General features: G+C 55.2%; 1 protein-coding gene across 1 annotated transcript in view; it reads right to left on the reverse strand.

Annotated features, from left to right (window-relative positions):
* LAMC3 (laminin subunit gamma 3) overlaps positions 1-23127 on the reverse strand; it is a 77638-nt gene extending 54511 nt beyond the window's left edge. The window contains exons 1-3 of the mRNA XM_037728075.1: positions 22727-23127; positions 5427-5731; positions 193-323 (exon numbers count right to left, since the gene is read on the reverse strand). Of these exons, the coding sequence (XP_037584003.1) occupies positions 193-323; positions 5427-5731; positions 22727-23105 (815 nt within the window). The 5' untranslated portion in view covers positions 23106-23127. The remainder of the gene's footprint in view (positions 1-192; positions 324-5426; positions 5732-22726) is intronic.
* Between the last annotated feature and the right edge of the window lie 992 nt (positions 23128-24119).

Below are 24119 nucleotides of genomic sequence, written 5' to 3' on the forward strand. Positions count from 1 at the left end.
GCATGGCGAAGCAGTTGATGCGGGGGACCTGGCAGGAGGTGGGCTGGGAGGGGCCCCAGGGCCTGGAATGGCAGGTGATCCCCCCTGTCCCCTGGGGCACACCTGGCTTCTGTGCTCCCCCCACCTTCCCACAGCAGCCACCTTTTGCTCCTGGGTCTGGGTCCCGGAACCCTGCCTCCCTCCTCTGCCTACCTGCCGCCCACAGAGAAGTCGGACACGGCATAGTAGTAGGACTGGAGCACCCTGGGGTCCTTGAAGATGTCGTCCCCAAATGTGTTGAGCCGGTTGAGAGAGATGAGGAGCTCAGTGCTGGTGACCCACTCCTGGGGCAGAGGGGAGAGGGCACCATCAGCAGGTTCCCGAGCAGTTAGTGTTTACCCTGTCACTCTGCTGGCAGGTCCAGCTGGCTGCCCCGGGGGCTCCTAGGACACAGGGACGGGCCAAGCTCAAGCCAATTCTGAGAACGCTGTGGAAATAAGGAGGCTGTGCTCTGGGGGTCGCCCCAACCTGGGTGCTAGGCCATCGATTAGTGCAAGTCTGTTCAGTGTCTTAGAGCCTCCATTTTCCCATCTGAAATGGAACAAAAATGGTCCCTCCCTACAAAGGTGTCTGGAGGAGGGTGGCCAGTGTTAGCACTGGCTGCGGGGTCAGGCACATGGTCAGGAAGCAGCTGAGGTTCGGAGGACCAGGGGTCGAAGCGGCTCACTGAAGACCCCGTCATGCAAGTCACCTGGCTTTCCCCAGCAGCTCCTGTGCTCCATTCCGGGGATGCAGCTGGGGGATGGTGTGCCCAGCGACCTTCTCCCCCACTTAGTGGGGCCTGGCATGCAGCAGACCCTGGGTTTCTTGGCTTCTCACATGCTGAGGATCAGGCTCCTGTGGACAGGTCATCTGCCCCAGGTGACATCACTTCCACGAGAGTAGAGACTTGGGGCCTGTTGCTCTCGCTGCTTCCGCAGCGCTGGGCTCTGCCTGGCCCTCACAGGCACTCGATAAATACCTGCTGATCCCTGAATGAGCAGCTTCCCCATGGAAGAGCGTGGCGGGGAAGTCGGGGAAAACCCACGTGCAGACTGACATTTTCATCTGCCTGCTGTTATCATCAGCGGCAGCTCCAGCTGAATATTAATCAGCGTTTCGATTCTGCCCAGGAGCCCCTGCTTTAGCAATCAGGCCCATCAGTACAGAAAATGAGTTCCTGGCAGGGGACGGCCTCAGGCCGGTGGGCCCCTCCTGCTCCCCCAGAGCTCGGCAACTACAGCCACTGCCGGGGACCCAGGGCCCTGCCGGAGGATGCCTCGGCCTGAGAGAGGGATCCAGGACCTGAAAGCTACAGTGGGAGCCTCTACACCAGGCTAAGCTTGTGTTTGAGTTGGCAGGCCCGGGTGACCCCAGCATGCATTTCCCAAAGGCCAGCGTGCATGCAGGGACCTGGTGAAAGTGCAGCTTCTGACTCAGAGGTCAGCGGTGGGGCCGGGAGCTTGCGTTGCTAACAAGTGCCCGGGTACTGATGCTGCTGGACCTGCTGCGGGAGCAAGGCGCTAAGGCCTGGGGCGGAGGAAGCTCCGAAGTCCAGAGCTGAAGGCACTGCAACTCTTCCTTCTCCAGAAAAAAGCATCACCTGGAGAACTCAAACCAATGATCATCAGAGCTGTGGGGTGTGGCGGCAGCTGACGCGTATTGTGTGGTTAGGGCTCAGGCCTCAGTCACCCTGCAGCAGACATTGTTATTACCCCCATTTGCAGATGAGGAGACTGAGGCTCAGCATTCTGTTCCAAGTTGCACAGCCAGTGCATGGTAGAGCCGGGATTCTGGTCCATCTGATCCCAGGGTCCCAGCTTTACCACCACGCCGGTCTGCCTTCCTGTGTCTACTCCAACGCCCTCACACATCCCTGTGGGACCCCGAGATGGCAATGACCTGCTCAAGGTCTCCCACCTCTGCTTTCTGGCCTGGGACCCGAGCCATCAGTCTGCAAGGACAATGGTTGTAAAGGAACAGGGTCAAAATCTCTGAGACACAGGATGGATGCTGGGAGAGAGAAGCCCTAGGCTAAATTGCAGGGGGCTCGCCTTGATGCCTTAAAGCTCATTTTAGGGCCGGGTGTGGTGGCTCACGCCTGTAATCCCAGCACTTTGGGAGGCCGAGGCAGGAGGACCACTTGAGACCAGCCTGGGCAACATGGCGAAACCCTGTCTCTACTGAAAATACAACAATCAGCCAGTGTGGTGATGCTCACCTGCAACCCCAGCTACTTGGGAGGCTGAGGACGAGAATCGCTTGAACCTGGGAGGCAGAGGTTGCAGCGAGCCAAGATCGCGCCACTGCACTCCAGACTGGGTGACAGAGTGAAACTGTCTGAAAAAGTCATTTTAGGGCTGAACCCAGGCACTGGAATTTTGCAACCTGTAATGGCTCCAGCTTAAGCTACGAGTGTGTGCTGGAGTTGATTTCGGATGGATCCCGGGACCCAGGCCGTAGCATTAAGGAGAAGCAGGAGGTGGGAAGCTTGGGCCCTATGTCCAAGGGGTACTCGGGCGGCCGTTCAGCTCCAGGGGTCTGACTCTGCCACAGCCGGGTCGGCCTTCCCCTCCAAAGTCCTAGGCCCCTCCGTGGGGGTCAGAGGGACCCAAGACCCATCAGCCACATCCTTCCTTCCACACTCCATGTCCTTTGAGAAAGCACCTGCCCCCTAAATGTGACCAGAGGGAGCTTGAGGGGAAAAGGCAGACTTGCCTCTTTGTCCTTCTCTGCTGGTTTCTGTCCAGAAGCAGCAGGGAAGACATTTCTCAAAAGGTCATCTCTCCATCAGGGACAGTGTACAGAACACACAAGGCAACAGACAGAAAACCTCCAACGGCCAAGGGTCTCCCCAGAGTGGTGGCCACACAGAGCAGGTGGGAGCGGGCCGGCCCTCGCTGCCTGTCCTCATCAGCCCTCAGCTGACGCTCCCGCCCTCCATCTCTTTCTTTCTTCCTCTCTTGCTCTTTCTCACTTTCTTTCGAGAGGGAGTTTCGCTCTTGCTGCCCAGGCTGGAGTGCAATGATACGATCTCAGCTCACTGCAACCTCCACCTCCTGGGTTCAAGCGATTCTCCTGCCTCAGCCTCCCGAGTAGCTGGGATTACAGGTGCACACCACCGTGCCCGGCTAATTTTGTATTTTTAGTAAAGACGGGGGTTTCTCCATGTTGGTCAGGTTGGTCTCGAACTCCCGACCTCAGCCTCGCTGGGCTTACAGGTGTGAGCCACCGCCCCTGGCCTCGGCTGACGTGTTCTAATCTACAGAGCTTTGGAGCCTGGTGGAGAAGAAACGGTAATTTTAAACAATCATGATGACATGTGTACATTTTTAGTGTGATGAGCAGGGTCTGGACGTCTGGAGATGTGGCTCTGTGTGATAAAGGATTCAGCTCACCCAAAGAGGGGCCTGGCCCTTTGCCCTGGGTCCTGGGGACATGAAAGTATCCCGGTAGCCTTTCATTGCAAAACATCGCAGCTCGGAGCCTCGCAGCTCTTCTGAGTTCCATGGGTCCTTATAGCGAATCACTAAACCCAAGGGTGGTCCTGGGAACCCTGAGACGGCGACTCCACATGTTTTTGTGCCACCTATCGCCAGCGGGACACAACTTCTTTTTGGGTCTCAGTGTCCCTTCTGGAAACAGGATTCTCACCCTGGTTCCTTTGTTATCCCAGATGGACAAACGAGACGCTCTGGAAGTCTGGAGGGGAGGAGAGGGCAGGTTCCCTGGGCTCAGACAGATCTCGGGTCTGAACCCAGGGAAATGAGCAGTGGTCTCCAACCCTTTCAGCACCAGGGACGGGCTTCGTGGAAGACAATTTTCCCACGAATGGGGTAAGTGGTGGTTTAGGAATGAAAGTGATCCACCTCAGACCATCAAGTGTTATAGATTCTCATGAGGAGTGCGTACCCAGTTGCTTCTAGAAGAATCTAACACGGCTGTGGCTGATCTGACAGGAGGCGGAGCTCAGGCGGGAATGCTCACCTGCCTGCCTGAGGCTCACCGCCTACCGTGTGGCTCGGCTCCTGATAGGCCATGGACAAGGACCCATCTGCAGCCAGGGGTTGGGGACCTGTGGACTAGAGAGCCGCCCAACACACCTGCGTGTAGATGAACAGCTGTGGACACACAGCAACGTGGACACAGATGGGTGCGGATACCAGCAGGTCCCCACACCTGGGCGGACCCACGTGGGCGGAACTGGAGGGCCCTGAACAGACCGACATGGCTGCAGGCCTGCCGCCCTCTCTACCACGAGGACAGGGACGGGAGCTGTCGTGCACGGTATCTCCACAGTATGGGTGGGCACACTCTCCGTGCCAAGCGCCGCACTGGTCGGGGTGTGTGCATTCCCGCTACCCCACAGCCGCCTCTCCAAAGGGGCCCCCACTGGCCACATGTGGCTATCTAAAAAATTAAATATAAAATCCAGTTCCTCAGCTGTGCTGGCCACATTTCATGGTGGCTCCTGGCACCCTGTGGGACAGTGCAGCTAGAGGCGCTGTCTGCCATCACAGAAAGTGCTGCTGGCTGGCGCGGCCTTACAGCGGGGAACCCAGGGCTCTGTGACCCCAAAGCCCATGTTCCTGTCACGTTTTTCCATTTTCATAGGAGCTGTTGGAGACACACAGGCAGGCCCTGTTATTAACTTACAGGAGGAGGAAGAGAGGCCCGGCGGCAGAAAGTTCCAGAAAGAACACCAGTCAGAAGCCTGGACACTCAGGTGCTGGCCTGGGCCCCTCCACTGCCTCATCTGTGCCCCTGGAAAATGCCATCCCCTCTAGGCCTCAGCTTCCATTCCTTTATAAGGAAGGGGCTGAGTGGGTTGGCGGTCCTCACAGGCTCCCGGAAGCCACAGGGCTCTGTCCCAGGAGGCCAGAGAAGGGACAGCTATGGTCCACTGAGCGGCCCTTCTCCCACCTGGTTCATTAGCAGCATCCGCAAGACTCAGGTGTGGCAAAGGCTTCTGAGGCAGAAAGCTTGAACACCATGGGCTTTGCGGCCGAGTGCAGTGGCTCACGCCTGTAATCCCAGCACTGGGAGGCCGAGGCAGGTGAATCACTGAAAGTCAGGAGTTCAAGACCAGCCTGGCCAACATGGTGGAAACCCCCGTCTCTACTAAAAATACGAAAAGCAATTAGCCAGGCGTGGTGGCAGGCACCTGTAATCCCAGTTACTTGGGAGGCTGAGGCAGAATCGCTTGAACCCAGGAGGCGGAGGTTTCAGTGAACCGAGATCACGCCACTGCACTCCAGCCTGGACAGCAGAGCAAGACTCAGTCTCAAAAAAAAAAAAGGAAAACCATGGGGTTCTGCAGGCTCTTCACCCCGTGTCCTGGCACACCAGACCCTCCTGCTGTGACCCAGTCCCAACCCCATCCCGACCCTGCAACCCCCCTCTCTGACCTGCAGCCCAGGGCTCTCTTCGAAGTTGTAGGCGCCGGGCCGGCCCTCCAGGGTGGAGAAGGCCACGTTGCCCCCACTCAGCGGGGAGATGTCACTGAACTCGGAGGTGCAGAAGGCCACACGCTCGTCCTCGCCGGGGCGCAGGTACTGGCCCTCGGGCCGGCTGTAGGTCTTCTGGCACGAGGCGCTGTAGAACTGGTAGGGCTCCCACGGGCTGTCCGCTCGGCTGCGCTTGTAGATGGCGAAGCTCTCGGGGCGACTGGTGTGGAACTTCAGCCTCACGTAGGTGATCTCGTAAGCCTTCCCTGCAGCCAGGAAGATGTGGGCTCATTTTCATGGAAGGGGAGGGAGAAATGGAGTCCCGGTCTGGGGCAGCAGATGGCTGCATTGCAGGCACTAGTTGGCAGCTGTCTGGAGCTCTGGACAGAGCATGCCACCATCCATTCCTGATGCCTGGTGGGGCACTGGAGAGGACAACGCCACATGCTTCCCAAGTATTTGCTGTCCCTTTTCTGGGTCACCTCGCTGCCCTGCACAGGAATCTCCATTGTAACACCCTGACAGGCAGCCAGCTCTTTTTGCTCAAATATCTCCAGCAAAGGGAAATTGCCACATTCTGAGAAAGACTGCTCTACCGTTAGAAGGTTATTTCTTTTACTATACCCCCAAAAAGCCGATCCGTCCACTGTGCCTTCAGCCACATTCCCTGGCAATGACTACAGACCTTGTAATCCTAACGAAATCCTCCCCGGACCCCTTATTCCTCCAAGTTTCTGTCTTCCTCCTGTTCCAAATTTCCCATGAGAAGTCTAAATCACTGCCCCACAGCCTCATCTCCCAACTCAGCCTTCAACCTACTGCAGCTCAGCTTCTCTGGGCCACTCCACAGAAGACACTGCACTTGCAAAGTTGCCTCACCCGCAGCCCCCTGTGGCCACAGCAAGGGGCCCCCGTCTCGCCTCATCTCTTGGGTCTCCCCACCACCTCGGAAGCCGCGTGTCCCAGGGCCTGCACCCGCTCTCCTGTCTATTGCCTGCCTCGGCCCCCTCCTGAGCCCTCTGCTTGCTCCCTAAACTCTCAGTGTCTTCTCCCTTCCCTGGGCTCTAGCCCCACCCCCCGACCTGCCCCCGACACCCAGATGGGGGATCTACAGGCTTTAGGCACCTGCCTGCTCTCCACTCCACCCTAGAAGCGCCCACAACAGTCGGCCTGGCTCCACCGTCCCCATGACTCAGCTACCCTAGGAAGAATGGCTGTGGTAGAGGGAAGGGGGTTCCTAATTCCCCCTCTTCCCTCATGGGATGTCGACAGGCAATGCCCAAGAAGAGGAAAACCCCGACGCGGCAGTGAGCCCAGGGCTGGGAGATAAAAAGCATCAGGGAACAGAAGCAGCTCAGACAGCGCAGGGTGGAGAGGGGGGCTGGGGTGCGGGTGTGGGAGAACCGCCGCCTTTCACAGTTGGAGCTGGGAAGTATCTGGCTTCTACGCTGAGTGCGGGTATGCTTTCAACAATATGAAGGAAGTACAGCCTGAATTTAAAAAGGCAATTGCCCACTGCTTGAAATGCCACCATCTCCCCGCATCCCCCAAGTTTAGGACTCCATCCACATACCCCCTCCTCTCAGAAGCCCAACTCAACCTTACGCCCTAATCCCACAGCCCTGACATCCCCTGAAGCCAGAGGAGGGGGTCTCCTGCAATGTGACCCCATAACTAGCCTCTGCAGAGTTACCTGCTGAGCGCTGGGCTCCCCACGCTAGATGGAGTTCCTCACTGCCAGCACCGGTGTCTCTCCTGTAATCTCTGCACCCCAGTGCCTAGCTATGTGCCTGATTCCTGGCAGGCATTCACTGAGTGTTGGTGCAGGAACGAATGAAGGAAGGGAAGAACGGCCCACACAGGGAGCCCCTCCTGCGTGTCTGCTGCTCGAAGTAGCCTCTCACTCTCTGGAGCAGCACAGAACATGCCCAGTTCCCTCCCCATGGGCGACTTTCTCCTCTCTGATCCTTCCATAGCCTGGTCCCAGAGGCCCCCAGGAGGCTGCCTGCTGCCGCCACCATCTTCTTTAGGTGCCGAGGACAAGCCACTCTAGTCCTCTGGGGAAACATCTTGGCTCTAGGTAAGAGCTAAAAACCTGGGCACGGTGGCCATGCCTGTAATTCCAGCACTTTGGGAGGCCAAGGCGGGTGGATTACCTGAGGTTGGGAGTTCGAGACCAGCCTGACCAACATGGTGAAACCCTGTCTCTACTAAAAATACAAAAATTAGCCAGGCATGGTGGTGGATGCCTGTAATCCCACCTACTTGGGAGGCTGAAGGCAGGAGAATCGCTTGAACCCGGGAGGTGGAGGTTTCAGTGAGCCGAGATCGCACCACTGCGCTCCAGAAAACAGGAGTAAATCTTTGGGACTTTGCGTTAGAAGAGCCTTCTTAGAAATGACACCAAAAGCACATGTGACAAAAGAAAAAACAGATAAGCTGGACTTAATCAGAGCCTCTGTTCTTCAAAGAACATCACTGAGGAAATGAAAAGGCAACCCATAGAGTGGGAGAAAATAGTTGCAAATCACATATCTGATAAGGGACGTATCCAGAATACATAAAGCATTCTTATAACTCAATAATAAAAAGACAACCCAATTAAAAACGGGCAAAGGGGGAGTAGGTTGCCTGAGTCCAGGAGTTTGCCACCAGCCTGGGCAATATGGTAAAAGCCCATCTCTACAAAAAATTTTTAAAAATGAGCCAAGCATGGTCGCCTGTCCTCCAAGCTACTTGGGAGGCTGAGGTGGGAGGATTAATTGAGGCCAGGAGGTGGAGGCTGCAGTGAGCCATGATCACACCACTGCACTCCAGCCTGGGCACCAGAGCGACACTCTGTCTCGAAAAAGAAAAAATTAAAACAGCAAAGCTTTTGAATAGCTATTTCTCCAAAGTGGATATATGAATGGCCAAGAAACACAAGAAAAAATACTTCATACCATTGGCCAGCAGGGAAATGCAAGTCAAAACCATAATGAGATCCTCTTCACGCCCATTCAGCTGGCTGGAGTCAACATAGATAATAACAAGCGTTGGTGAGGAGGTAGGGGGATTAGAACCCTCATACACTGCCGATGGGAATATAAAATGGGGCAGCCACTTTGGAAAACAGCCCAGCAGTTCCTCAGAATGTTAGACACACGGTTATCACAGGACCCAGCAGTTCCACTCCTCAGCACATATCAAGAGAAATGAAAACATTGAACATCCATCCACACAAAACGTAGACATGGATGTTCACAGCAGCATTGCTTTGTAGCCGCCAAGGCGTGGAAGCAACTCCAGTGCCCACCAACTGGTGCGTGAATCGATAAAACGTGGCCAATCATATGATGGCATAGGATTGGGCCACAAGAAGCAGCGAAGCACTGACACACGCAACCACAAGAATGAACCACGAGAACATTCTGCTAAGCGACAGAAGCTAATCACCAAAGACCACGTATGACGGGATTTCACGTCCATGTCCAGAACAGGCAAATCCACAGATAGGAAGGAGACAGGTAGTTGTCGCAGGATAGAGGTTCAGGATGGGGACTGGGAAGGAACAGAGAGTGACTGCTAATAGGTGCAGGGTAATAAAGGTGTTTCCAGCCAGGGCCAGTGGCTCACGCCTGTCATCCCAGCAGCTTGGGAGGCTGAGGCTGGAGGATCGCTTGAGCCCAGGAGTTTGAGACCAGCTTGGGTAACATATGGAGATCCTGTCTCTTAAAAAAAAAAAAAAGAAGAAGAAGAAGAAAAAATTAAAAACTGAGCTGAGTGTGGTGGCTTGCGTATGTAATCCCAGCTACTTGAGAGGCTGAGGTGGGAGGATGGCTTGAGCCCAGGAGGTAGGGGCTGCAGTGAGCTGTGATCGTGCCACTGCACTCCGGCCTGGGCAACAGAGAGAGACCCTGCCTCTGCACCCCCCAAAGAAAGATATTCTAAATTGACTGCGCTGATGAGTGCAAAACTCCGTATATATACTAAAAACCACTGGATTGTGTACTTGAAATGGGTAAGTTGTATGGTATGTGAATTTTAGCTCCTAAAGCTGTTATATATATTATGTATGTTATTGTGGTGTTATGATAGATACCAGTTTTCAGGCCAGGCTTGGTGGCTCACACCTGTAATCCTAGCATTTGGGAGGCCGAGGTGGGAGGATCACTTGAGCCCAGGGGTTCGAGACCAGCCTGGGCAACATAGTGAGACCTTGTCTCTAACAACAAAAAAAATACATATATATGTGTATTTTCATCCACAGCTCCTGCCTCATGACCCCCAAAGCCTCTTTATGATCTTTTGTGAGAATTTTGGGGGTGTTGGGCCTCGGGGTCGGGCCTCTGCCCTCTCCTGTCCTCCTTTCTCTCTGAAGTTGCCCCACATTTCTGCCTGAGGGTCTTAAGACCCTCAAAGACAGGATCCCACCCTACACCCGGGGGAAGCAATGCTGATGCATGAAGCTTCCATAAAAACCCAAGGACAGGGTTCGGGAGCTTCTGGATGGCTGAACACGGGGCGGTTCCTGAAAGGTTTCATCCAGGGAGGACACGGAAGCTACCGCCCCTTCACCGTTCCTCACCCTGCTCCTCTCTTCATCTGTGTCCTTTGCAATGTTCTTTACAATAAACCGGTCAATGTGTTACCCTGAGTCTGTGAGCTGCTCCAGCAAATTGACTGAACCCAAGGAGGGGGTCGTGGGAAGTCAAAGCTAGTCAGTCCGAAGTTTCTAAGGCCTGGACTTGTGACTGGGGTGTGTGGCGGAAGACAGTCTTGGGGACTGAGCCCTCAACCTGGGGGATGGGATGCTACCTCTGAGTAGATTGTGCTGGAACTGAATTAGAGGACACCGACTGCTACCGCTGCTTGTTATGTGGGGGGAAAAGCCACGCATTTGGTCCTAGAAGTCTTCTGTGTTGATGATGGTTGTGGTCTGAGAGCAGAGGAAAAACACAGTTTAAGAGATTTTCCCTACACAGTTATCTATGTGTATAATTGGACCTCACATCCATTAGGATGGCTACTATCAAAAAAACGGAGAATAACAAGTGTTGGGAAGGAGGTGGAGAAACGAACCCTCGTGCTCTATTGGTGGGAATGTGAAATGGTGCAGCCATTACGGAAAACTGGCGGTTGGTTCCTGAGAAACTGAAAACCATGCATCAGTTTGACAGCCCTGGAGCAGTTACTGTCTGCTAAAGTTCCCACTACACATGCAAAACCGCGCCCCGAGCTTTCCCTCTGCTTTCTGTGGCAGCCGAGATTGAATAGAGGGATACAGGAAAAAGCATGGAGAGAGAATTTTTTCAACTCAAGAATAACCTTGTAGGCAGGGAAGAGCCTGTCTTACTCCAAGCAAGAACCTACAATTTGAGTACACCAGAAGTGTTGGGAAGTAGCCCTACCCTCCTCGCCTGGTTGATTACGCTTACAAAAGCTTAAAGGTTAAAATGAATTGAAAGCAAGCCAGGGACACTTTGGTCCATTTGGGGGGGCGGAAAAAAAACAATAAAACCAGAAATAGAAATGCCGTATGATCCAGCATTTCCACTTCTGGGTCTATACCAAAAATTTTTGTGTTACACATATTTGGGAAAAAAAATAATAATAAAGGTTGGCTGGGCAAGGTGGCTCATGCCTGTAATCCCAGCACTTTGGGAGGCCAAGGCAGGCAGATCACGAGGTCAGGAGTTCAAGACCACCATGGCCAACATGGTGAAACCCCATCTCTACTAAAAATACAAAAATTAGCTGGGCATGGTGGCAGCCGCCTGTAATGCCAGCTACTCGGGAGACTGAGGCAGGAGAATAACTTGAAACTGGAAGGCAGAGGTTGCAGTGAGCCAAGATGGTGCCACTACACTCCAGCCTGGGTGACAGAGCAAAGTTCCATCTCAAAATAAGAATAAAAATAAAGGCATCCTCCTTCCTCCCCTGGTCTCTCTATGCACCAAAACAAGAAGCTGGTGAATCACCTCCATCCTCAGCCAGTGATCTTGGCATTCAGCAGATCACTAGCTGATTCTCTGGAACATTCCTTGTGTTTGCCCTGCTCCCTGTCGCTCTCTCAGCCCCTCGTCTGTCCCCTGATTTACTGCAATGGTCTGGAATGCCTTGCCACCTCTCTTTGCAAAGGTGTAGTCATGTCTCAGCTCAGACCGTACCTCAGAATCCTTCTTAACACAAAGTCCTAGGCAATAACCAATCCAAGGAAAACTGTTTGTTCTCCCCAGGTTAGAGAATAACTTGGCGATCTTTTTGGCTCTTTTAGACTTGGCAATCTTAATTCCTATTTGGGGCTTAGAATTAGTGCCAAGGTAGGAGGGCTGTGAGTAGCCCAGCCCTGGTTTAGCTAGGGGCTTGTGTCTGGCATGGGCAGTCCCCAGCTCCTCACAGGGAGTCACCACACCCAGAAATGCCAAGAGCTGGGATGGAGAGGAAGAACAGGAACAGTGGGTGGCCACATGGAGCTCAGGGACTCTGCTGTGTGCGACTCCCCCGCAGCTGGGAGCAGCTTCCCCGCCTGGTTCTAATGCCCGAAGTGGGCAGGGCAGCCTCACCCATGCATTCCCAGCTCAGCTTTCCACCCCGGCCCCTCCCGCCCCACTCCCCAGGCCACTGCTCCCCAGATGGCTCCAATTAAAGGGTTTTGTTTTGTTTCCATTTTCCCAAAGCAAGCCTCTTCGTTCTGAGCTCATTCTGCCTGGTCAGTGCCGGATGTGGGCCGGCTTGATTTTATGACTGTCCCGGTGTCATTCTTGATGGGCTTTATGTTCCAGCTGGTTGGAGAGGACACAGCTTGGCGCTCCTGCTGTTTGGCTTGGGTGGTGGGGGGTGGGGGGTGGCTCTGCTGTGCCCAGCTGCTGGCTTGGCCAGGTGAAGACTGGGAGGGGTGGGTGGGACCTCCAAGGGCACCAGCACCCCCTTCACCCTCTTCCTAGGCAGCCCCTTCTCTCTGGGGCCCCACAGACCCCTGAGTAGGAGGGTACCCTGGTTTTGAGCAATGGCTTTGGGGGGCCTGTGGTCAGAGAGAAACAGCATGACACCAGGCAAGTCCTTCTCCCTGAGCCTGACTCCTCGCTAGTACATGACATATTTGGGGGTCTCAGCCATACAGTGCAGGTGAAGCACTTGACAAGCTCTAAATGCTAGCTATTGTTAAACAGAGACTCACCCAGGGATCACGCATGGCAGACACACCTGGGGCCGTATGATCCGTCCTGTCAGGCCTGCCTACTGTCGTCACCCTCTCACCAGATTATAAACTCCTTGAAGGTACAAATCCTGCCTCGAGTCTACTGGTTCATCTGGCAAGCACTTACTGAGCACCTCCTGTGTGCTAGGTGCCGTGCTCAGCTATCAGGATTCATGGCACCTGCTCCAAGGGGAGGTTACAGCTAGGGAGAGAGAGGCAGGTCTTGGTTTTTCATTTTTTTGGTTTTGTTTTTCCTTTTTTTGAGATAGAGACAGAGTCTAGCTCTGTCGCCCAGGCTGGAGTGCAGTGGAGCAATATCGGCTCACTACAACCTCTGTCTCCTGGGTTCAAGCCATTCTCCTGCCTCAGCCTCCTGAGTAGCTGGGATTACAGGTGTGCGCCACCAAGCCTGGCTAATTTTTGTATTTTTTGTAGAGTTGGGATTTCACCATGTTGGCCAGGCTGGTCTCGAACTCCTGACCTCAAGTGATCCGCCAGCCTCAGCCTCCCAAACTGCTGGGATTAGAGGAGTGAGCCACCGCGCCCTGCCGAGGCAGGCAGGTCTTTACAGAATAGGACAGGGCAGCCCAGGGAGGCTGTGGGAGCATCAACAAGACACCCAAACCTATGGTCCCAAAGATGAGCAGCCATTTGCCATGGAAGGTGAAGAGAAGGTGCATTCCACACCAGGCAGGATGTCAGCAGAGAGGGGCCACTTCGTGGTGGAACCTGTAGTTCAGGCTGGCAGGAGCATGGAGAGGGAGGAGGGGCAGTGGTGAGAGGTAAGCTTGGAGCATGTGATCCAATAAGCTGGTGGGATGAGCAGGGGTGCATGGAAGCCAGACAGGTGAGCAGAGCAGAAGGAACAGCATTCTAGGCAGAGGGAACAGCATATTGGGCGGCCTGGAGGTGAGGGAAGCCAAGTACTCCCAAGCAGTGTCACCACCAGCTACCAGTTGGGGATGACATCTTGGCTCAACTTTCCTGATAGGATCACAGCTGTCTCAATCACCCAGAAGCCTCATTAGCCCTGCAGCTTGTGAGGGTCTGGGCTAGGGCGGCAGATTTTAATTCTTGTCGCTGTTTAAAAGATCTTGGGGCCATTCCTTTCTCAGCCTTTTGGTTGCCTTTGACAGAAATCTTTTCCTCACAAAGCAGGAATTAAGCTGCTTTCTTGGCCCCTCTAATTAAACCTTTTTTTTTTTTTTAGATGCAGTCTCGCTCTGTCACCCAGGCTGGAGTGCAGTGGCCCAGTCTCGGCTCACTGCAGCTTGTGCCTCCTGGGTTCAAGCGATTCTCCTGCCTCAGCCTCCAAGTGGATGGGATCGCAGGTGCCCACCACAATGCTCGGTTAATTTTTGTTTTGTTTTTTCAGTAAAGACGGGCTTTCACCATGTTGGCCAGGCTGGTCTCCAACTCCTGACTTCAAGTGATCCACCGGCCTTGGCCTCCCAAAATCCTGGGATTACAGGCGTGAGCCACCGTGCCCGGCCCCTAATTAACTCTCGTTACAAAAAGTCCCTGCCGTGTCTCTGTGATATTGCTCCGTCTTCTCTCACCTCCTGGTTTGGCAAGGGCGGGAAAGCTGGGATGTTTCCTATCGCGTGAGGCTGTTCGTTTGCATGAAGTCCCAGTGACTGCCTTTTTCCGATCATGCTTCTAGCTGCCAGCTACCTTTAAGTGGCTCCAAGCTCCCCTCCCGAGAGGTGTCTGGCTGTTAGATGTTTACGACGGCGACCCGTAGCAGCCCGCGCACAGCATCCTTTAGTGAAGGCACATCTGGGCCGCCCCCCTACCTGGTTCCAAGGCCCGGAGCCTCTGCTCCAAACACACACAGACACCAGACCGCCCCCAGATCCGGACTCTGTTTGCTCCACACGCTTTCTTTTAAGGGGTTGGGAGTCACGGTGCCAAGCAGTGCTGCAACAGAACTTTGAAAAACATCTTAGAACATAGCAAGGCGGGTGCTTTTAAAAAAAAAATTGTAGAAATGTGTTTTTTCCAGTTTTTAAATTAGAACAAGCTTCATGAGAGAATATTGGGAAAATGTAGAAAAACAGAAAATGGAAGAAAAGTCGCTGTAAGTCCTGAGGACAAGCAGCTTCCCAGTTTGATGTCTGTCTTTTTTGCCTACTCTTTAGGGATTTTAAAATATAAATCTGATGATTCCACATATACCAACTTGTGTCTTTTTCTTCATTCAACATTTTGACTTCAGCTCTCCATGCGTATTACAAACTCTTTGTCAGCTGCTGCACTGAATGGCTCCAATCATCATGTGAATTTATGTCCTGCAATTTACTTAACTATTCCCGTATGGGTCCAATTTCTTCCGACTATAAAGAATGCCTTGATGAACGTTTTCATGCATTAGGACCCTTCCCTTATTTGAATTCCCATAAGTAGGATTCCTTTGTCAAAGGCCAGAAATATTCCTGTGGGTCTTCATCCACGTCGCCAAACTGCCTTCCCAAAGGGCCGACACGTACTTTTGCCCAAACCTTCTTTTACTGTGGTAAAATACACATAACATGACATTGACCATCTTAACCATTTGTGCCGCTCACGTGGTTGTGCAGCTTCGCCACCATCCATCCCCAGAATGCCTTCCTCTTCCCCAACTGGAACTCTGTCCCCACAATACATCCCCTCTGCAGTGCCTCTCCCCCAGCTCCTGGTGACCTCCGTTCTACCTTCTGTTTCTATGGATTTGACTATCCCAGGCTGCCTCATGTAAGTGGAACCCCATGGTATTTGTTCTTTTTCGACTGGCTTCTTTCCCTTAGCATAACGTCCTCAGGGTTCATCTATACTGTGGTTGTGTGAGAATCTCCTTCCTTTTCAGGGCTGAGTAATATTCTATTGCACGGATGGACCACATTTGCTCTTACTCATTCGCCCCTCGGTGAACACTAAGGCTGCCTCACCTTTGGCTATTGTGAAAATGCTGTTATGGGCCAGGCACAGTGGCTCACACCTGTAATCCCAGTACTTTGGGAGGCCAAGGAGGGCGGATCACCTGAGGTCAAGAGTTCGAGACCAGTCTGGCCAACATGGTGAAACCTTGTCTCTACTAAAAATACAAAAAATTAGATAGGTGTGGTGGTGGGAACCTGTAATCCCAGCTACTTGGGAGGCTGAGGCAGGAGAATCACTTGAACCAGGGAGGTGGAGGTTGCAGTGAGCTGAGACTGTACCATTGCCCTCCAGCCTGGGTGACAAAGTGAGACTCCATCTCAAAAAATAAAATAAAAAAAAAGCAAGCAAGCAAGCAAATGCTGCTGTGCATGTGGGGCCCTTGCAGCCTTTGCACATGGGGGTCCTGGCATGACATCCAGAGTGGTCGGTGTTGAGGAGGCTGCTCAAATTACCAGCCAAGGGCTCAGGTGGAGACTGAGCCAGGGCAGGAGGTGTAGGTGGAGTCCCGGATGTCCACCACGATTCAAATAGGCAAAGCCAGGGCATGAGCTGTGCAAGGTCACGGCTGCAGGGAGGGCCTGCTTGGGGACAAGGGGCTGCAGGGAGGGGAGACAGACCAAGCCGCTGGAGCCTGGGCAAGCAGAGCTGGGGAGGGCAGGGCTGGGCCGGGAGGACGGCGGCGCTGCTGTGAACGCTGTGGCTTAGAAGTACGGGAGGCACCTGGAAGGCTGGGAGCCCTTCGTCCCTGAATTCCTCACTCCCTCACTCTCAGCAAGGAACCACAGCGCAGTCTTGCAACTCTGGGGCTCACAGCCCAGTCCCGCTACTTCCTGGCTCTGTGGTCTTGGGCAATACCTGAACTCCTTCAGGTTCACTAGGCAAGTGACTGCAACGCAGTGCCTCAGTTTCCCCATTTGCTAAATGGGCATAACAATAACAGGGCTAAATCAGCAAAGGCCTTGGAAGCACTCGGAACAGTCCCAGGCCTACAGCACGTGTTCAACTACATTTTCCTTTTTTTTGAGACAGAGTCTTGCTCTGCTGCCGAGGCTGGAGCACAGTGTAGTGATCACGGCTCTCTGCAGCCTCTAACTCCCAGGCTCCAGCGATCCTCCCATCTCCGCCTCCCAAGTAGCTCAGACTACAGGCACTTGCCCCCACGCCCAGCTAAATTGTTCATTTCTCCTTTCATTTTTGTAAAGACAGAGTCTCACTTTGTTGCCTGTGTTGGCCCTAAACTTCTTGTTCCCGTGACCCTCCTGTCTCTGTCTCCTAAAGTGCTGGGATGACAGGTGTGAGCCTCACCCAGCCTCAATGACATTTTAGCTGTTCTTCTGTTCATTCGCCTGACCAACATTTACCCAGCACCCTTTGCAGTGGGCAAATGCAGGCTGGGCGCTGAGGTACAGCTATGAAAACAGGCATTCCTTCTGGCAGCTCAGAGATAGGGATGGACATAAACAAACCAAACCCTCCTGCAGTGTCACCCAGACTGTGGTGGAAGGAGGAGTCTGGGCCGCAAGGATGCAGGGGCGGGCCCTCTGCCTGACCTTGGAGGGGGAGGGGGCATTCCAGAGCAGGCACCGCTAAGCTGAGTGGGGCAGACGGGCATCCCCAGGGCTGGGCACAGGGGTCGGCAGGCATTCGATGGTTTTGTTGATGAAAGAGACGTGAGTTAGGCTGCAGGTGGGAGGGGAAGCGTGCCAGGCCGAAGCCACAGCACATGCAAGACGCCAGAGGAGACAGAGTGCCACGCCCAGCCAAGGTCCTGCTGAAGGGCAGTGTGGGAGGTGGACGGGAGACCGCGGGAGGCTGCCTATCCCCCTCCTGGGCTTTGGGACTTCCTGCCCCTGCAACTCCTGAATTCCTCCTGGTAGGCCCAGAGAGAGCGAGGTGGCCAAGGCCAGCTGGGACCAGGGGCCTGGAGGGCAGGCAGTTCTGTGGGTGGGTGGATGGAGGCCAACCAGCCGCTGCCTTGACCCTCTGCCCTGCTCGGGGCTTAGAGTTCCAGCCAGAACCCCTAGGGAGCAGAAGGGAGGACTTGGCCCCCAGCACCGGCCCAGGCCAAGGCAAACGCAGCCGCCCACTCGGCAGGAAGACACGATGGAGCCCAGGCTCCAGAGACCCAGCTGGCTCCAGGGCCCCTCAGGGGCCGCAGGGTCCCCTAACATCCAGCCCCCCAGGGGACGGCTCCTCCCCAAGGCTGGCCAGGCCCCAGCGTCTTCTCGGCATCTGCACTCTCGGGCCATCCGTGCCTGGGGGTCTAAGACCCACGGAGCTGCCTCTGCCTCCTGGTGCTGTCCCCTCAGCCTGAAGCACCCTTCCCTCTTTGGTCAGCTCCTACCATCCTTCAGGTCTCAGCGAGGCCCTTCCTGACCCCGGAGACGAGGCTCATGCACCCCACTGTGCGTTCTCAGAGCATACATCCTCATTCGCAGCACTGCTCAGTACAGGTGGCCTTCTGGTGGGCCCCAAGCCCCCCAGGACAGGGGCCGCACGTGGCCCTGTTCACAGCTGCTTCCTCTGGCCAGTGAGCCGAGGCTGGGTGACCACCAAGCAAACGGCTAAAGACAAGCAAGAAGAAATCAACTCCGCGCAAGGGCATCGCAGACCTGTGGGGGAGGGAGGGGACAACTCGTCCATTTGGGGACTCAGGTCTTTCTGTGGTTCCAGATTCTCAGTGATCCACGAAGAGTGTGAGCGGGGAGGAGGCTCCCCCAGTCCACCGAAAGCCACAGCCCACGCTGTTCCTCCCATGACCGAGGCTTGAAGCACAGGGACCAGCCTAGCCCAGACTCTTCATTCCCAAGTGCAGGAGTCAGGGGGAGGGTCCCGGGGGCCACCATTTATTGACTTGTGTGACCCTAAGCAACTGACCTCACCCTCAAGAGCCTCAGCTTCACTGTCTGTTCATGAACAAAGCATGTCAGTTTGGGATGCTGCCTGGGCACGAGGTGAGAGCCCTGGAATGGTCTGTCCACGCCCCCCACACCCCCACTGCTCCCAGGCCTCAGCCCAGCGGCCTCCCTGAGCCTTGGTGGTGGGCTGGGGCTGCCAGACCTCACTGCTGCCTTTCATCCCAGACAGGAAGGCTCGGATAAGAGACGACGGGAGGATCTGAACAGATGTCTGAGAGCCACAGGGGGCTGGGAACGAGGCGACCTCCGTCTCCTCCCCTGCCCCTCACCCCATTTCCTCCAGGGGACCCTGGGCTAGAGCTGGCCGCCCACTCTCCCCTCCCATGAGCCTTCAAGGAGAGGGAGCAGTGGGGGACGGAGCCAGCAGAGGAAGCCTAAGGACCAGGAGGAGAGGCTGTCAGACAGCCTCCACCGGGGACACCAGCCACCCCAGACCTCTCCTTCCCCCGCTATTGTGCAAGCCATGGCTTAGCCTGGTGCAAACCTAAGTCACAGGAAATCAGAAAGAGGCCAGATCTGGGGCTGCTGGGCCCCTGGCGCCCCTTGTGCGTAAACAGAGCCCGGGGTCAGGATGTCTTTGAGGAGGCAGGGTGGCCGGGACCAGCATTTCCCAATCCCCGCAGGAGGGCCCACCCGCAGGGAGCCTCGGCCCTGAGCCGCCTCAGCAGCCATGCTGCTCACACATGAGGACTGCCATGGCTCCGACCCGGGCTCGTGAACCCAAACAGCTGCTCAGGAGGTGGCAACTCTCATCCGCCCAGTACAGGAGAAGAAACCGAGGCTGAGGGAGGGGACGCTGCTGGCCCAGTGAGTGGCTCTGCTGGGACTAAGTCCAAAGCCCCTTTTCGTGATTTCTACCCTATTCTGTCTCCCAGAGCAGGCAAAAGAGAACGTTGAGCTGGGCCCAGAGCACAGGACAGAGGAGGTGACCCTGTCACTCATTCATTGATTTGTTCATTCTTTGCTCACTGGACAAACACTTCTGGACTCTCTCTTGTATTCCTGATTTTCGGTGACAAAACAGAAAGAATGCTCACGGAGGGTAAGACACAGCAGGGAGCCGGGCGCGGTGGCTCACGCCTGTAATCCCAGCACTTTGGGAGGCCGAGGCGGGTGGATCACGAGGTCAAGAGATCGAGACCATCCTGGTCAACACGGTGAAACCCCATCTCTACTAAAACTACAAAAAATTAGCTGGGCATGGTGGCGCGTGCCTGTAATCCCAGCTACTCGGGAGGCTGAGGCAGGAGAATTGCCTGAACCCAGGAGGCGGAGGTTGCGGTGAGCCGAGATCGCGCCATTGCACTCCAGCCTGGGTAACACGAGCGAAACTCCATCTCAAAGAAAAAAAAAAAAAAAAAAAAAAAAAGACACAGCAGGGAGAGTGTGTGTGTGTGTGTGTGTGTGTGTGTGTGTGTGTGTGTGTGTGTGTGTGTGTGTGTGTGTGTGTGTGTGTGTGTCTGTGCATGCCTTTGTTCTGCATTGACTGCGTGGAGGCTCTTAGGTTCCTTGCTTTTAGAAGGATCAGAGCCACTCTGCTTCTAAAGTTCTAGGCAGAGTTCAACGAGGTCCCACAGCTCAGCATAGGGCCTGGCACACAGTAGATGCTCAGTAAACAGGAACTGCCCCCAATCCAAAAACTTGGCTGTTTCTCCCACCTTCCTCCAACCTGGTTTGTGCCTGGCTGAGCCCCTTCCTTGGCCCCTGGGTTCCCAGGACACATGTGACACCCTTTGTCATGGAGCACGTGTCTCCTCCGCAACTCCCCACCCTGTCCCAGATTCCTTCCCTGTTGCCTTGGGGTCCTGCCAGCTCCATCCAGACAACTCCCCTAGCCTCCCCCCTCCCCTGGTTTCCTGTCCCCTCCCCCTTTGTCCCATCCAGAAACCCCACCTAGTGATCCAGATAGGCCGAGAGAAGGTGACGTGGCCCCAGAAGAAGGGAGCTTCTGGGGTGGCGGCCAGTACCTGTGTGCTTTGCAGAGGGGGTTCACAGTCCTCCCCCTACCCCACTCCAATGTCACTTTCCAGCCCTCCCCAGGACACTGTCACCAGGCTGCGGTGGAGCCAACACAGTTGATAGGTGGTGGAACTCACATCAAAGACTTTATGCTCTGACCTCTGACGTCCATGAACGTCCGTGCTCAGATGGACCCTTAGCAGCTGTGTGCCTTTGGGTAAAACAACCTCTCTGAGCCTCAGTTTTCTCATCTGAAACATAGGACACAGTCCCATCATCTCTAATCCAAACTCCCAGGCTCCAGATGTGTTTGGGAATTGAGAGCTTTTCTTTTATTTTTGAGACAGTTTTGCTCTTACTGCCCAGGCTGGAGTGCAATGGCATGATCTTGGCTCACCGCAACCTCCGCCTCCTGGGTTCAAGCGATTCTCCTGCCTCAGCCTCCCAAGTAGCTGGGATTACAGGCATGCGCCACCACACCCAGCTAATTTTGTATTTTTAGTAGAGACGAGATTTCTCCATGTTGGTCAGGCTGGTTTCAAACTCCCAACCTCACGTGATTCGACCACCTTGGCCTCCCAAAGTGTTGGGATTACAGGCGTGAGCCACCCTGCCTGGCCTGAGAGCTTTTCAGAGTTTAGAAAGTTGATGCAGGCCTTATACCAAATATTGTGCTAATACCCCCAGTGGGGTCTGGGGCTGCAGGCTGTACTCAAATGAGATTTCAGCAGCAAAACCAATGAATATTCATTCTCACTAGGATAAACATAGCTTATAAATAGCCTCAGGTCAGCTTTAGCAGCCAAAATGAGTTATAAAAATAATTTGAGTTTTCAAAGCTTCGGGAGACTGACCTCAGAGATAAGGGGGTATAACCAGTGATACCAGCCCCTCCCGAAAGGGCAGTGGGGACTGCAGCAGAAAGACACTTAGCGCATACCCAGCCACAGAGGACATGGGAATCGGGCTGAACTTGGAGGGAGGAGAGAGCATTCCAGCTCCCTGCAGTGGGGGCAGGGGCTGAGAACCAGGGCTGGGTCCAGGCTCCTGGAGATCTAAGGGCTCCCGCACCTCTGCAAGTCATGAGCAGGGCAGAGAGGCCATGCCGCCCATAGCAGCTACCAAGCAGCAGGAAGACACTTGATCCTCCTGCCCCGAGGGCTAAACTTTGCCTGTGTAGTGATGACCGTCACAGCTCCCATCTTCCAGAACCCACCCAAGGACTGCAGGCAGCCTCAGGTCCACTGAGTAGCTGAAGTTGACCAGAAGACCCAAGATCAGGAGCCCCTGCCCTAGAGGGTGACCAACCCACCCCCTGGTGTGTCATCTCCTCGACAGTTCCGGTCTAGGATGGAAAAGCATTAAGGGCACTGTAAATGCAACCTAGAACCCCAGCTCCGCCAGGGACTCCGGCCCCTCCCGCCCACGGGGCACTCCTCAGTCTATCCTCCTGGCTACCAAGGGGTACAGGTCCTGTTTTTCTTTCCTTCTTTTTTTTCCTTTCTTCATTCTTTCTTTTTATTAAGAGAGAGGGTCTCACTCTGTAGCCCAGGCTGGAGTGCAGTGGCACCATCATAGCTCACTGCAGCCTCGACCTCCCAGTCTCAAGTGATCCTCCTGCCTCAGCCTCCTGAGTAGCTGGGACCATAGGTGTGCACCACCACACCCAGCTATTTCTCTTTTCTTTTTATTTTTTCTTTTCTTCTTTTTTCTTCTTTCTTAGACGGAATCTAGCTCTGTTGTCCAGGCTGGAGTGCAGTGGTATCATCCCAGCTCACAGCAACCTCTGTCTCCCAGATTCAAGCGATTCTCTTGCTCCATCCTCCCGAGTACCTGGGACTACAGGTAGGTACCACCACACCTGGCTAATTTTTCTATTTTTAGTAGAAACGGGTTTCACCATGTTGGCCAGGCTGGTCTGGAACTCCTGCCATCAGGTGATCTGCCCACCTCTGCTTCCCAAAGTGCTGGGATTATAGAGGTAAGCCACTGCTCCCGGCCTATGTTTCTTTATTTTTTGTAAAGCTGGGATTTCACTACTTTGCCCAAGCTGATCTTGAACTTCTGGGCTCAAGCAACCCTCCCGGCTCGGCCTCCCAAAGTGCTGGGAATTCAGGAGTGAGCCATGGTGCCCAGCCTAGTTCCTATTTCTGAGCCCCCACCCCCTCCCATATCTGGGTCCTGCGCCGCAACGCCAGGCCGCACAGCAGCTCAGGCCCCAGCCTCGGGCCCCCAATGGGGTGGGGACAGGGGGTGCGGTGGCGGTGCCCCCAGCCCGCGCTTACCCAGGTTGAGGGTGATGTTGACCGAGTTGGGGTACTGCACGCCGAAGGCCATGGACGGGCTCTGCCACCAGGTGCTTTCGTCCTCGCTGTGGAAGTCGGTGAGGTAGGAGGCGTTGTGGTGGCGCTGGGGGTCGGCGGCGTCGCAGCGCTGGCACTGCGTCCCCGCGCCCGCGGCGCCCACGTGGGGGCAGAAGTCCTCGGGCGGGTTGCCGCACGTGTGCGAGGCCTCGACGCGCCGGCCGAACGCCGCGTTCTCGAACACCGGCAGGCAGCGCTGCGGGCGCCCCGCGCCGTCGTAGCACGAGCCCATGCCCGCGCCGGCCGCCCGCGGTGCCAGCAGCGCCAGTGCCAGTCCCAGCAGGAGCGCGGCCGCTGCCATGGTCAAGGGCACCGACGCCGCGCGCTCTGCCTGCCCCGCTCGGCTCGGGTGGGCGCGGACCGCGCGGGGCCCCCAGGACCCGCCTTCCCGGGCGGGCGGGACCGCGGCGGGGCGGGGAGGCTGGAGGGAGGCGCGGCCGGCGGCGGCCCCACCCGACCTAAAATACAGGGAACCGCGGCGTCCCCGGGCGCCCACCCCACCTGCTGGACGTGCCCGGCAGTGCGCGCTCAGGAGTCCGCCCGGAGGCGGCTCCGGCCTCTTGGAGCCTCAGTTTCCTCGTCTGTGGAGTGGGGTCAGTAAAGACGCAGCCTTATTACCGCGGTTCAGAGGCTTCAATGCTGCTCATTAAACAGAAACTGCTCACCGGTGCCTCGGAAGTCCCGCGATAAAAGGGGACACGAGGATCTCTACCTGATCGCTACGGTTTGCGTGTCTCCTCCTGGCAATAAAGCGCGCCCTGGACAGGGTGTGAGATGGCTCCGCACGGCTCCTGCCGCCCTTCACCCTGAGAAGCACGCCTGCTGCCGGCTGCTCTCTGCTCTCACGGCAAAGAGATTCTAACCTGCTATTTGTGACAGGGGTACCCGGTCTTGTCACAAATGTCACCCCGGAGAGGCCTTCCTTGTCTTCTGCCCCGGCCCCCATAAATGCCCCCTTTACTCCGCATTAATTCACATTAGTAAATCGAAGGAGAAAAGTCATTCGATAAAATGTAGCAGCCAGGCCGTGCGCCGGTGGCTCACGCCTGTGATCCTAGCACTTTGGGAGGTGGAGGCAGGAGGATAACTTGAGGCCAGGAGTTCAAGACCAATTTGAGCAAAATAGTGAGACCCTATCGCTGTAAAAAAAATAAAAAACTTAGCTCGGCGTCCTGGCAAAAGCCTGTAGTCCCAGCTACCTGGGAGGCCGAGGTGGAAGGATCCCTTGAGCTGGGGAGGTCAGGCTGCAGTGAGCTGTGATTGTACCACGGCACTCCAGCCTGGCCAACAGAGTCAGACCCTGTCTCAGGGGAAA

The sequence above is a fragment of the Cebus imitator genome, unplaced genomic scaffold, assembly GCF_001604975.1.
Source record: "Cebus imitator isolate Cc_AM_T3 unplaced genomic scaffold, Cebus_imitator-1.0 Scaffold254, whole genome shotgun sequence".
NCBI lineage: Eukaryota > Metazoa > Chordata > Mammalia > Primates > Cebidae > Cebus > Cebus imitator.